General features: G+C 40.3%; 1 protein-coding gene across 2 annotated transcripts in view; it reads right to left on the bottom strand.

The window, feature by feature from the left end:
• dock8 (dedicator of cytokinesis 8) overlaps window positions 1-14,691 on the bottom strand; it is a 67,683-nt gene extending 52,992 nt beyond the window's left edge. For both annotated transcript variants that reach the window (XM_058069549.2, XM_058069551.2), the window contains exons 1-2: window positions 14,293-14,691; window positions 6,601-6,700 (exon numbers count right to left, since the gene is read on the bottom strand). In XM_058069549.2, the coding sequence (XP_057925532.2) occupies window positions 6,601-6,700; window positions 14,293-14,345 (153 nt within the window). In that variant the 5' untranslated portion in view covers window positions 14,346-14,691. The remainder of the gene's footprint in view (window positions 1-6,600; window positions 6,701-14,292) is intronic.
• Window positions 14,692-14,976: the final 285 nt, after the last annotated feature.

Here is a 14,976-nt window from a genome sequence, read left to right as displayed (position 1 = left end):
AGAGCAAACTTTTTAGCTTGTGCGCAAATTGCCAGTAATATAAAAGGAATAGTGAGCTCCATCTTTTGGGACACAGTGTCCACATAACCCATAGACACCATAAAACTATCACCAGCTGCCATTTAAAAAACTAAACATTTGAAGTCTCTAATATCGCACAAATAGTTCAAATCACCATGAAACTTCAACATATCACATCAGACCTCAGTTTAACGCTCATTAATACGGACATTTAACTTCTTCTTTGGCTTTTCTTTGATTTTTCCCCAGCCAACCCCTTCAGTGCCAGCCATTTTAGACACATTTTGACTGATCTTGCAAGGCACACAGAATATTTTGTTCAATGCCTATATAAACATGGAAGCTACCGTAGGTCATAAATAAGGAAAATATCAGTTTCAGATTAGAAAAAGGAGAAAACCAGCTTCTGTGGAAAAAGATACATTTCAAGCTGTCACTTTCACGCAAATATTTGTTGCTTTTTTGACAGCTCAAATAGAACTATACCAACATAAACAACACACAAAAGGGGTTGTTTTACATTAATATAGCAATTTAGTTATAAATAACCTTGAAGTAGGGCTGCACGGCGGGGGAGTGGTTAGCACGTAGGCCTCACAGCTAGGAGACCCCAGTTCAATTCCACCCTTGGCCATCTCTGTGTGGATCCCCGTGCATGCGTGGGTTTTCTCTGGGGGCTTACTAATTGAACTAGAACTGCACTGCATCATACCACATTTCTGGTACATTTGTCCTTATTCATTCAGTCATTCATTTTCTACCGCTTACCCTCACGAGGGTGATGGGGGTGCTGGAGCCTATCACAGCTGTCTGCGGGCGAGAGGCAGGGTACACCCTGGACTGGTCAGCAGCCAATCACAGGGCACATATAGACAAACAACCATGGCAGAGGGAGTTGAACTAGGGTCTCCTAGTTGTGAGGACTGCTTGCAAACCACTAGTTCACCGTGCAGCCATTTTTCCTTATTAATTATAGAAATGAATGTAATATAAAAAACAATAGCAATAATGTGTTTCAATGTTAGATTTATTATACCTCGCGGGAGGGGCATGGAAATTTTATTTGATTCATTATGTGTAAATATAACAACATTTTTAATTCATAAATTAAAATATTATAATTATTTAATAATAATTATAAATCAAATATAATGTATTTATAATGTATTTGTATATGTATTAACTAGTAATTAATAATACTAACTATTAATATAAAAATAGTACTACTAATAATAATAATAATACATTATATTGTATTGTAGGCTGCACGGTGATCGAGTGGTTAGTGCGCAGGCCACACAGCTAGGAGACTCGAGTTCGATTTCACCCCCGGCCATCTCTGTGTGGAGTTTGCATGTTCTTCTGTACATGCGTGGGCTTACTCTGGTTTCCTCCCAAATTGTCCATAAGTATGAATATGAGTGTAAATGGTTGTTTGTTTATATGTGCCCTGTGATTGGCTGGCAACCAGTCCAGGGTGCACCCCGCCAGCTGGGATAGGCTCCAGCACTCCCCACGACCCTCGTAAGGATAAGCGGTAGAAAATGAATGAATCAATGAAAGTGATATTTCTTCCATCCATCTTGTTTCACTTATCCGAGATCGTCAGGGAAACTCAGACTTCCCTCGCTCTGGCGACTTCGTCCAGCTCCCTCTCGCGGATCCCAAGTGTTGTCAGGCCAGTTGAGAGACATGGTCTCGTCAACATGTTCTGGGTCTTCCCCAAGGCCTCCAACCGGTCAGAAATGCCGGCAGGAGGCATCCAGACCAGATGCCTAAGACACCTCATCTGGCTCCTTCAATTTGGATGAGCAGTGCTTATCTCTTATGGGAGAGCTATATAATAGATATAGGAGGTAGAGGCAGGTTGTAAATGAATGAATGAATGTATGAGAAGCAAACACAACAACAAATATAGTTGTAGTTTGTGGGAAATTAGGTTACGGAAAACAATGTTATTAGGATAAAGTTAAAATATTTTCGCAGTCATAATTATGAGAAGAAATTTCAGAATTTGCACAATTCCAAAAAACTGCTGTAATTTTACAAGAATAAAGTTAAAATATTATGAGAAAAGTCTGCATGCCGAGAGGTTAGCACGCGGGCCTCACAGCGAAGAGACCCGAGTTCAATTTCCCCCTCGGCCATCTCTGTGTGGAGTTTGCATCTTCCGCCGTGCATGCGTGGGTTTTCTCCAGCTCCAGCACCCCCGCGACCCTTGTGAGGATAAGCGGTAGAAAATGAATGAATGAATAACCTTCGACACGCTACACTCCTTCACGCTCTGTCACTTCCTCCTTCCTGTCATGTGTGATTCTTCCCTTCACATCATCTCTGCCAAGCGCTTATCAAATGCGCTTCTGCCACCTTGTGGCCGTTTGTATGGCTCAGAATTGCCCTGAAGAGAAATCCATTAGTGGAGAGTTGCCTGTCATGCAAAAAAGCTTAAAATACATTTAAATCCGTTATTGGGATCAGGCGTTCGGGTTTTTAAAATGTATAACTACGCCTTTGGTATTGAAGGAGCTAAGTGGTTAACTTATTTTTACACTTGTATGACAGCTTTTACTTAAAGTGCAGACAAGTGGTTTGTAACAGACTGTAGTAGGAAGCAATCAGAGCACTAATGAAACTGCACTGACAGCTAATAGACTGAGCAGGGGTATGAACCACTGCAGCAACAAAACATGACGCGTCACTGCAAATTCCATCTGCCTTCCGACGTGTTGCTGCACATCAGTCCGCCCTGAGCTATGTTTTTCTCAAGCAAAATTGCAACGCGAGGGTGAATATTAATGGGTGGCGTGCGGCAAAAGAAAGGGGGAAGAGTACAAAGAACATTACCAAGAACTTTAACTACTGTTTTGATGAGGAGTCAACAATACCGTCTCTGTCATGGCGGTCGTCTGTGTTTTAACAATCGGCGCATACAAGTTTGCAAGTGTGGGGGCAAACTAAAAGAAATGGATGCAAATGTATGCATGCTTCTGATCAGTGCAGGTTGCTATGGGGGGGCATGAGCAAAGCCCAAACTGTTAGCATTATTATTACCATTATTAAACTTGTATCAACTGCACAGATGATGTTTGAACATTTTTGTCTGAAGCTAAAAAGCTCTTTTCGGGGGTTCTATGGGAGTCCATCATCACATTTTTCTTTCCTTTCGATGCTCACACATAATGATGGTTTAAACTTTTGAGGTATTTTGTATAAATATGCGTTTGTGTTGTGAAACGACAACATCATTTAGCGTGCATTCCATAAAATAACAAAATGATGAAGATAAATGTGATCAATTGAAGTAACCACAAAGCCTAAACGCCAAAAGCCTAAAGTCAAAACATGCTAAGAGACAAACTGTGCACTTACCCTGACGAATACTCAAAAGTGACTAAAAGAGGAAGCATGCAAAATGGTGCACACCGGATATGAGAAGTTGCATCCAGTATGCACCTACTGCACGGTGCTGGGTGCTTTTTTTATCAAAACTAAGCCACATTGCAGATCCTCTTAAATGTTATCCTCAATATTCCTAGAAGATGAACAGCGTAGCAGATCATAGGGGCCTTATCCAATATGCATTTACATGTTTTTTTAAGCCATGAAGATGTTACTGACATACATTTTGGAGCAAAGTGTCTCAAGACAAACCACAGGGTATAACAGGAAGTGACATCAGCACAGCCTCCTACCACCCGCTTGTGTTTCAACATACAAGAACGGAAACCACACACGTGCCTTCATACACACAGTTTGTCATTTCTGCCTGGTGAGGGGAGAATTTTGAAAACAACAAACATTCCACTATCATCCTGCAGATTATGGCAGTAAACCCCTCCCCTCCCTGCATCTGAAATCCGGCCCATATTAAAGATTTTCTTGTGTAAGCTGCAAGGTAGGCAGGCACCGTCAAGAGCCTGTCAGTAGGTCTGGCCTATGACCCAATTCCCAAGCAGGTTAGGGATTAACTACGCTGCACGCTGTGAGCTGGGAGTGGGATGAATGGTGCGAGTCATCCTCCTTAAAGCCCGTCAGCTGACTTGTTAAGGATCTTCACTGGGAAAGGTATCAAAGGGATTCAGCACAGCCGGTATTGATAGTGAAGGCCTTGCATTGAAAACTGTATGAGAGATATGTAGGTCAGCAACAAATGTAGAGGAAGAGAGGCAGGGGGAAAAAATAAAAGTAGTGACAAAGGGCTTTGGGAGGTTCAGCAGAGTGAAAGTGGGAACAAATCCCTACCATGGATTACGGAGTGTCATTCTGTCTGCTTGAGTCGCTTGTCATTCGCTTTACAGCAGCCTGGAGCCGCCTAACGTGTTGAAGTATAAGTATATGCTGTGGCACAACTGTCATTAGTAGCCTTGCCAAAAAAAACAAAAAAAAACACATCATGTCATGCGATTCAAATAATAGAGTCAGACACTGTACTAATGACTGACATACTGTCATCAATAAGCCCTATTTTAGGAAAACACTAAATTGATTTAGTGTTCCATTGCATTCCGGTCTGTCTCATTTCTGCTTGGACGTTAAACGGCAATACACACTGTCTTGGTTGAGCTTGGTGGCATGGCCATTTGTAGAACCTTTGTTGCAAAATGGCCATTTTCGATAACCCTGGCACAAAAAGCAAAAAATATTGTGTTTGCTGGGTTCTGTGGGAAAAGGCGCAGGAGGATATCTGTGCAAAAAAGTTAGACTCTGATACATAAATCCTGAAAATGTACCCAAACAGGGTGGAAAACCCAGGAAAAATGTTATATCTGTTACATTTTTACCTCTATGACCACATAGGCCTGGGCGATAAACCAAAAATGTACCGTTACCGAAATGTAATTTTATGACATACTATAGTGCCACTCCTGCAGTAAAAATATATTTTTTCCGGTTATATGCATCGTAACTCTGCGCCGAATGATACTCAAAACTAATAACAACACGAATTGTTGACTTTAAAGGGGACCTGCATTTTTTTTTTGGGGGGGGGGGTTTACCCATCATTCACAATCCTTATGTGAAACGTGAACACATATTTAATTCCCTTTTCTGTGCATTATAACACGAGAAAACAAGTTAATATGAGCTAGCTAACAATGCACGTCATTGGGACACACCTATTTCGATTATGTAGACATCTGAAAAAAAAAATAACGTTTGATATACATGCTATGATCATGCATTAACATGTGCACTGATGATAACATGTAATAGTTGCAGTATCTTGCCGTATTTTGATGATTTAAAACAGTACAGAAACTTCTTCTGCAGTTTGGTTAATATACAAGTCAGTTATGTAAGTGGTACACTTTTTTAGGGAACTTTTTTTAGGGCTATAGCATCAAAATAGGTATTTCCCATCATGCCCGTTGCTTGCTACCTCATATTACCTCATTGGGCAAAAAAGGTGCAGTTCCCCATATAAATATATAGATTTTTACAGCCTTAAAAAACAAGAAACATGTACATCATGGTCAATTATGCTAAACTGACAATTCACAAATAAGATGATACAAACATTGGTAGCAGTTTATAAGGATTCCATGCTTTATTTGATGCCACTAATAGATGGCCCCTGGCAACAAGTGCATGTGAAATTCTCTCCTCATCGTATAAATGATCATTTTGATGATGGTTATCTATCCGGTTTCTAAAGTCATATAGGCAAATAACATAAACAACAATTGAATAGAATTGTTCGAAAAAGGAGACGGTCAATCCATACATAAATTAGATATCAACGTAGGGCTGCACGGTGTCGAGTGGTTAGGGGTTCCAGTTTCCTCCCACATTCCAAAAACATGCTAGGTTAATTGGCGACTCCAAATTGTCCATAGGTATGAATGTGAGTGTGAATGGTTGTTTGTCTATATGTGCCCTGTGATTGGCTGGCGACCAGTCCAGGGTGTACCCCGCCTCTCGCCCAAAGCTGGGATAGGCTCCAGCACGCTCGCGACCCTCGCGGATATAAGCGGTAGAAAATGAATGAATGAATGATACCAACGCTATTCATTAGTAATGTCATTTGCATGTGGCGTGATGCCCGTCATGTTATGTGACTATGTGTAGCTTGGTGCATGTGTGTACAGGATGTAGTATGTCAGGGTACACACGATACATTCATATTTGTAGACTGCAGCCCCAGGGAGATTTATTGCCACAAAGATGATGTTGAGAAAGAGAACACAAAATGCAAAGTGAGTATGAAAACTGTCGTAGCCACCCAAAGCACATTATGTAAATGGGGCGTAGTTGGCGCTTTTTGGAGGCGTTTTCAAAAAGCTTTATAGGAGTAATAGGTACATTCCATTGAATGTAATGTGTGACAGTTGGTCAATAAATTGGACAGTTGGTCAATCAACAAAAAACAGTTAATTTGCATTTCCTGCAATTATTTTCACATGACAAAGTGGTCGGGGTAAAACTGCCCAATTTATCCTAATATTGAGGTCATATCGCCCAGCCCTACGGTCAAGCAAAAGTGTTTACAAACCGACTTTGTTGAGGCCGACAATGCACAATGTTTGTTTTGTAATTATAGCACAATAATTGTCAGATTACACAGAAAGTAAAACTCACCACGGTGAGGTAAGTTGTGGCCGAGGCATTGGAGTTTGTCCGCCTGTGATAATAGCCATAGTTCCCGCTGAAGTTTCGCCTGATCTCTGCGGACGAATGCCTGGAATGAAGCATGGAGGAACATAATCCATTAGACAGTGTGAGCATACCAGTGTATATTGCTAAATATGTAGGCATTCAAGTCATTTCACAGGGAACACACATCCAACCCTGTTTGAAACCATAACTCAAATTCAACCAACAGGCACATCATAATGTATCTTATCTGCATTGGTTTGAATTGCTCATCCGTGGCCATTCCATTCACACTATTGTTCCCCACACACTACAGACGCGCAACTCTGTTGGGGCTTTGTCCCGTGGTGCAGCACAACGGGCAATGGAATAAATATGGTACACTGGTCGGACGGTCTGGCTGCAGCAGAAAATCTACATGACATGGCAATGGAGGGACATTCAAAGAAGGTGGGTTTTTGCGTATTTAAAAGGGCCGGGGCCAGAGAATGAAAAGAATAGAACAGTCTCTCAACTGTATATACACTTCACCTTACTGCCAAGAAACAAAAAAATGTTTGTATTAGTTTAGAAACACTTTCGCATGGTCATACAGGCAAACATTTATATTAAAAACAATGGCTGTAGACGCAGGAACGTAATAATTATGTTGTTTTAGGTGTTTTTTTTTCAAATGTTTTGTATATTTTTTTATTTATTTTTCTGATATTTTTGTATATTGTGATTGACAACCATGCTTATAATGAATCTTTTACACCTGTATTACAGTTAAGAATGGCTAAATTATATTCTCGTGACATGTCCTTTACTTCAAAACTACTATCAATTGTTAAAATACTGTGCAGCTCACAAATTAGTAGCTCTTTCTGTGGCAGGAGCCAATCACAAGCGACATGCCTGTCAACCCATTGGAACTCACAGGAGGTCATTATATACAACAGTATAACAAGTCTGACTCAAAGTGCCATCTTACAAAGAACACTAAACTCATCACTCAGTAACTTTACACTCAAAATGGGAAACGTACAAATATGTACCAATATGAAAAAAATAACTATTTTAAGTATTTAACTATTATTTAACTATTATAAGTATTCTCATAATGCATTACATTTGAGCATCGGCGTCATTAGTAGCCTGTCAGAGCACTGCAGTGACGTCAGCCTCCGTCTGGCCTGCAGGCTCTAACTCCATCCATCTATCAATCCATTTTCTATTTTTCTATGTCCTCCAATGAAATGCTTTGCTCAGATGAAATGTATTTTTTTCTATTTTAAACTTGTGGCCCATGTTTCGACACCCCTGATCTATCCAGTAAATGACCACATCCCTATCAGGGCTCGACAATAACGATGTACCGATGGCCCGGGGCAAGTTAAAACAAAATTCGGGCAAGTAAATCTAATCAGTGATATTCCCGTCGGGCAAGTGCACTTTGGAATGCCATACTGCCAAGAGTTTTTTTTTAAGCGGTTCTTGTTGGGTGTTGGTAAAACACGGACTGCGTAATTCCGGTGGTAATTTGCAAAGCAATCCTTGCAAATCTTGAAATGGACCAATCAGAATCGTTTATTTGGACCGCGGTCCGCGTTTTACCCACACCCGTTGTTCGCGATCAACCAATCAGCGATCGTTTGACTACGAAAACATCCATCATGGCGTCGCTGTCAACATCGTCTAATTCTGAAGGAAACAGCAAAAAGTGATGAACCAGTGCCTCCAAAACAAGTATTTTATTAGCGGCAGCAAATCAAATGATGGCACAGGTGAGTGAATCACATTGCTGTGACAATTTGAAGTGGTCACAATGAAACACCACCCATTAGATCCAATACCAAGTGCTGATTTTGCACAAGCTACAAAATCTAGCGCTTCCATTTCTCTGTGGATTTTTCTCACCTTTGCTTCACAAATTATTGTTTGACCATTGAGCTTTTTTTTCTGGATTAAAAACACATTACTAGTACACAAATGTGTCTATTCAATAAGGTTTCATTGTGGTGCACAACTTATAAATATCACTGCTTACTACGACTACGATGTGTAAGGTATTATTTATTTTATTATTTTATTTATTTGAGATTCTCATGTGATGCCACAAAAAATTACATGATATCATTATGGCAGTCTTTTCATTTTACATGGGGCAAGTTCAGGCAAGTAGTTCTCACCTTAAGGATTCCCTATGGGCAAGTCATTTTGGTTTTTAATGTAGAGCCCTGCCTATGAAGGATAGCATATGGGTGGTAGAGCAGAATACTAGATCAAAGTCCAACGCCAGAGCTGCATTTTATGTAAACACAAGTTCTCCTTGCAAGACTCCTCTTTTGATTCCAGGCAGCTACTGACCCTCCAGCATCGAAGGTCTTTTTTAGCCTCAGGGATGTGTGCAACAAAGCAATTTGAACCTTGTAAAATGTTTGTAACACTCCACTTCTAAAAAACCGAGCCCTACCCAAAAACCACAAACTACACAACAGATATGCCGCCTTTATTCTGTACATTCCGTAGTAAGCAAAAGACAAAGCCAATATGCTATATGTGTTTACCACTACAAAACAGAATAAAAAAGTATCATTTGGATGTACACACCCGTCCTCACATGCACATCCATTGTGGTTGCTTGCTAGCATAAAAACACAAAGCGTGTTGCAAAAAAAAAACCCCGGGCAAGTAAAACAGCAATCGGGCCTTGCCAGCAGCACACAGGCATTATTTTATCACAGCACACAAACAACCAAAGACCATTGTCTTTAGTGGACATCACCATGCTTTGGCACATAAACCAATGCAGGAAAATTACAAAATATGACATTAATCTAGCTGTCCTTTCTGTACTAATCCTCAAACACCTTCCAAAGGGCAAATATTTGTGCGATAGCAACAACGCCTGTCTGTACGTTTCACCTGTGAGGACACTGTTTGTGTAAGAGTAAAGACATGATAAGAACATGAAGACCGACATACGCTTGTATCATCATCTTGATCACACTTCTGTCAGCCCTGTCTGGACCTTCGGAATGACCACTCATGTCATTTGTCAGAAGGCGCCCTCTCCATTTGTTGATGATGTTGTCTTAAAATAAAAATGGTAATGGTTTTATTTCATTTGAACATGCATCAAATTACAATTGAGTGCATCACATAATCAGTTCACAGTTCCACAAAAGCAGTAGGAAGAAGCAAAGCTTATTAAATCCTACCCCTCCATCTGGTACTTTCACAATCAGTAACTGTTACATTCGGTCACTTCCTGCTTTCCTAATATATAACTTCCTGCTCTCCTAATGTAGTTGATGTTTTTTTTGTTTTGTTTTGTTTTGTTTTTATTTTATTTTTGTCATGAACCGAAGTACAAGGTGATATGACCATACAATGACATAAGGGGTACCATAGTAAATGTCAATATAGTGATATATATAGCACATCATGACTGGTTCAAGACTCTTCATCCTTGTGTTTAGCAAACATCAACTGCTTGTATTGTTTCTTGAATTGGCTCATCGTTGTGCATTGTTTGAGTTCCTTATTCAATCCATTCCATAGTTTGATTCCACATACTGAAATGCTATGACTTTTTAACGTAGTCCTAGCATATAAGTGTTTCAAATTTAGTTCTTCCCTGAGATCATATTTCTCCTCTCTTGTAGAGAAGTATTGGATGACATTTTTAGCTAATTGGTTATTTAGCCTTTATTTAGCCTTATGCTCTATTTTAGCTGAAGATTAACTATATCAGCAAGTTTCAGTGTTAGTGATTTTAGAAATAAGGAGTTAGCATGTGCTCCGTAGGCAGCATTATGAATTATCCTTACTACCCTTTTTTTGCAGTACATTTAGCGAATGAAGATTGCTTTTATAGTTAAAATAAAAGCAATCTTAGTTATAGTTCAAATAAAACAAGAGCAGAGCCAGGCAGAGGCATTGTGCGTCTACGCAATGAAGGTCTGAAAGCTGCACAAACCCCTCAACAAAGCAATCCAACCCCCTAACCAGCAACAGAGCCAAGATGGCTCCTTCAGGAAGGAGCCAACTTCTCCTTCATCTGGCAACACCTCGCCTTCCTGGCAAACATGCCTGGGTGTGCCAAGAGTGGTAATCTGAGGAAATAAAATAGGCAAAAAGTCTGCAAAAGTGTAATAAAATAGAGCAAAAAGGTCAAATGTAACGAGAAAAAGCTAAAATGTTAATACTAATAACTAGGCCTGTCACAATAACAACTTTTGCTGGTCAATAATTGTGCTGTTAATTATCGTTTTTGTGTCTTCATTCATAACTGCGTCTGCTCGATAACTACTAGCACTTGTGTAGCCCCACTACTGGCACAAAGAGGCTTAATAGCTGAGAAGATGCTCACTCTCTTCTATGTTGATTTCATATCGAGCCAATGCACACAAACACATCCCGGCCGTGTAGCACAGAGAGGCTAACAGATGGCGTAGACACGCATACACCTATATGTAAATGTATCGTTCCCATTGCTAGTGGTCATAAAACCTGAAGGGAATCGCAATTTTTGTGACCTTTTGTGACATAATAGCTGAATGATGAATTAACCCCCTCAATATGCCAATAACCCTTCAGGCTATAGAAGTCATACTTATTCAAATATTGACTCGCCACAGTGCCTGCACCCAAGTTATTTCTCCCTCCCCATGGCAACTAATTTTTGTTGCGTCAAGCTGTCCGTTGCAGGCCCACACTTGCTGTGTCTGCACATGCTGTGTTTTTGTCTTCTTTTTCTAGACTATCATTGCACGAACCTTCCTGGTTAAAGTATGAAAAAGTGTGTAGTATTTGCTGGGATATAGAAATCTGAAACTTTTGACTCTTATGTGTCAGTCTTATAATAGATCCCGCCTCCAGGAGAATGGACAAATGGATGGAAGTTGACAGGATTCCTTGCAAAAAGGATACCAGCTTTTTGGGCTGTACTAACAAATCCAAAGTGTGTGTCCTCTTCACTTTGCAAGACAAAGGAAAATAGCTCCCCACTCCCCCCCAAAAATGACCTCCATCCGTCATCTGATCCAAAGAGGAAGTAGTAGGAAAAAAAGAGGGCGGTGTGGTGTACATGACAAGAAAAAAGCGCCGGGATGCCCCTGCTGCGTGTCTCTTCCTATCATACGTCTTCCCGGCTCTAATGGGCCTGACTGCTATCAGCGCCATCACGGCTCAGCTTCCTGCCAAGAGTCAGGCACGCACAGGACCCTGGGCCCCCTAGGAGCGAACCAAAGTGACCAAAGCAAATCTTAGAGTAAACCCACAGCACACTTTGGGTGGACGTTTATACAGATCTCTTTTGAACACCATTAACTGTAACTCAATCTGGAACACCAGCACACCCCCTTCACTTAGCCAGCAAGAGGCCCCACATCCACAGCTGTCCTCACACCTGCTGCCATATGCAAGCACGGTACCGCTTCTCTTGATTGGTCAACGGGCATTGTGGTTTACGGCATTCTGCTTTCCTCCTGTTTTTGCTTATAATGAAAACGGCACGCTTCCTGATTGAAAACCGAAGTGAAACCAGCGTGACTCAATTTCCACTTTGTCCAGGATTTCCATCCCCAATATATTACTTACTACACTTGGGAGGTTTAGGGTTTAAAAACACACTTCTATTTGATTTTCGTTGTGTGTCAGTAAACACTTCCTCCTTGTGGATGTGATTAATGTTTGTCATTTCATTTCAATTTGATATTCTATAGTGTATATTCAGCATGAATATTAAGGTAAATATAAATCAGAACTTGAAAATTCATGAAATACAATTAATTCTGTTAATCGTGTGTTGAGGCAATTTCAGCAAAATGGAGCGCAGTACTTGACTGTCACCAGCAGAGGTGGTGTTGATTCAGTTGCAACTACTTTGCAATCTGAAGAAGAAAACTGTTTATTATGGGTGTCATATTTTTTTATTACATACAATACAACAATTTTAAAGAATATTTTAGATTATTTTTACAAACATTTACTAATATAATAAAATAACATTTAATAATTAAAATTCATTTCATGTAAATGTTTTCCACATTGGAAATTTTGTCAAATTATGCCCATAAGTGCCAAATAACGTGCATTTTTAGGTAGTTATCGTCCTCATACGGCTGCACAATTCATCGTAGTGACCCCGTAACACGGTGAAGACAATAAAGTTATTTGACTTCCATTAAGAGGATCATTATGATCGCTAAAAGTCACATTGCTATTATTGATGAGTGTATATGACTAAGTGGCTCCGCATTGGCTTATAAGAGCGCCTTCCAAGCAGCTGCTCTGCTGGCTCATCACTGGATTGGCCCAAAAAACATTCCTCTGCAACCGATCTCAGTGCCGCCACAGCAAAACACCATCCATGATGTCTCATGGATTATAGAGAGAAAAAAATATCAGCATGGTACAGTCCCCATGGATGGATGGATGGTGGATGGTGGATTTGACTGAAAACAGCGGCATGTGATAGGCCATTGGCATCACACAGCGAAGAATTTGTTTACAGAGCATGCAAAATACAAAAGCAGATTTTTAGTAGATGGTGCATTAACAAATAGCAAAAGGGGGGATTAAGACAGTGCAGCTTAGGCACTTTACAAATGAATGTTAGTGGAAGCAGCTGGAGCAAAATATTGCAAAACTGCAATGCTACTCAGCAGAGCACCTACCTCAGCCCAACAATCCTAATTTGAATCAGCATCAAATTGTACCTATTTACACTCTCTCACATGTTTACATTGTTGTCATACATTGACAAAGATGACCAAAAGTGTTGCAAAGTACGACAACAAAAGCAAAAGTGTTGCTTTGCAACAAAATTGAATCACCTCTTCTTTGGCTTGCTTTTCAGCCCTCCACAAAGTGACTTCAGCTCGAAGAAAAAATCATTCAGTTGGAACCCAGACCTAAATCCAACAACAAATCCTGCTGGGGGTTGTGCACATCACAATCTGACATATTTGGAGCACTTTTATGAGAAAGAAAGGCAAAAATATCCTTGTGTCACCACTGCAGTATTAGGATGCGCACAATCATACAACTACAGTAGCTTATTGTACATTTGTATTTTGTTGTAGTTTTCCGCTTAACACATGTTTCTTTTTCTATTGAATTATTCAGGTTATACTTCACACATTAAAAAAAACCGCTTTGAAGTCATTTTATTTTTGCATCAGTGACTAGCTGCTATTTTAAGAGGTGTGTTAACTTTCAAAATGTAAACAAAGGTACGTGGAGACACAATGAATACAGATGTTGTAATGCACAAGTAAACTTTAAACCTTTACTTTCATATAAATGAGCCCCACTGCGAAAAAAAGGGAAACTACACATGCATTTACAGTTAGTCATAGGGAGCTTTTGGTGTTTTTATGAGTTGTATGTACGGAAGACACAATGGACTCCCATGCATTTACTTCCTCTACACCTGCAGGAACTATGACCACATCCAAACATCACTATGAATGACACACCACAGGATATAGTAATCATATGAGAAGCACTACAAGACATGCAAGTAGGTACACATAAAAGTTGAGTCGGATGTAAGGCAATAAACGTCACATTACACATGACAACATGTGGCTGCCTGTTCCCCTACCAACACTTCCCCGTTAGACAGAACTAACGTCCAAACAGCCACTTGAAGAGTTATGTTCTTGCTTATTTAGCTCATCTTACCTGTTGATTTTCAAAGCAAAAGCCCGTCGCTCCGCGCTCGTCACAGAAGCCATGTGAGGGTCGAAAGTCCGGTTAAGAGCCTGCGACGCTCCCGGTCGGCTTCGGTTGGTATGCCCGCCTGCCGCTTCACCCGCCCGGCTGTCACACAGTCTGAGGCGCCGCCTCTCCTCGCCACACAAGAAAGCTCCGTAGTCAAGCGAGTGAGCGAGACCGGAAGTAAGTAATCACTTTCCGGTTTGGGCGCCACAAAGTACAAATATACGGGTCGTAGTAGGTTAACAAAATTAGTCTTCAAAGATCGCTAACGTTATTTAACAATACTGAATTAAAATAACGATGTAATTATTTTATAGTCTAAAAGCCGGTTGTATTGGTTTTAATTCCGATGACAAGAACGAGTAAAAATGCATCAACAGCAAGAGTCAACGTAGAAAATTATCAAAACTGCTAACGCTGCATCGTATTAAAATACATGTCAACGTTAGCATGTGTCAGTTAACACACGAAATAAGCGAAATTTTGATTTTATACAATAATATCTATCAGTAACGGCGTTCTAATAATTTGCAGTACACGTAAACAATTATTTTGTTTCCTTCAAATGATATACAATCATACAGTGCAGCATACGCCTCTAAACATTAACGGAAATATGTCGCCCTCTGGAGGTTAAAGTGCTGACTA

This window comes from Doryrhamphus excisus, linkage group LG3 (assembly GCF_037039965.1).
Source record: "Doryrhamphus excisus strain RoL-2023G ecotype Guam linkage group LG3, RoL_Dexc_Guam_v1.1, whole genome shotgun sequence".
Classification (NCBI taxonomy): Eukaryota; Metazoa; Chordata; class Actinopteri; order Syngnathiformes; family Syngnathidae; genus Doryrhamphus; species Doryrhamphus excisus.
The sequence above is the reverse complement of the archived record's forward strand: the minus strand, read 5'-3'. Positions and strand labels throughout refer to the sequence as shown.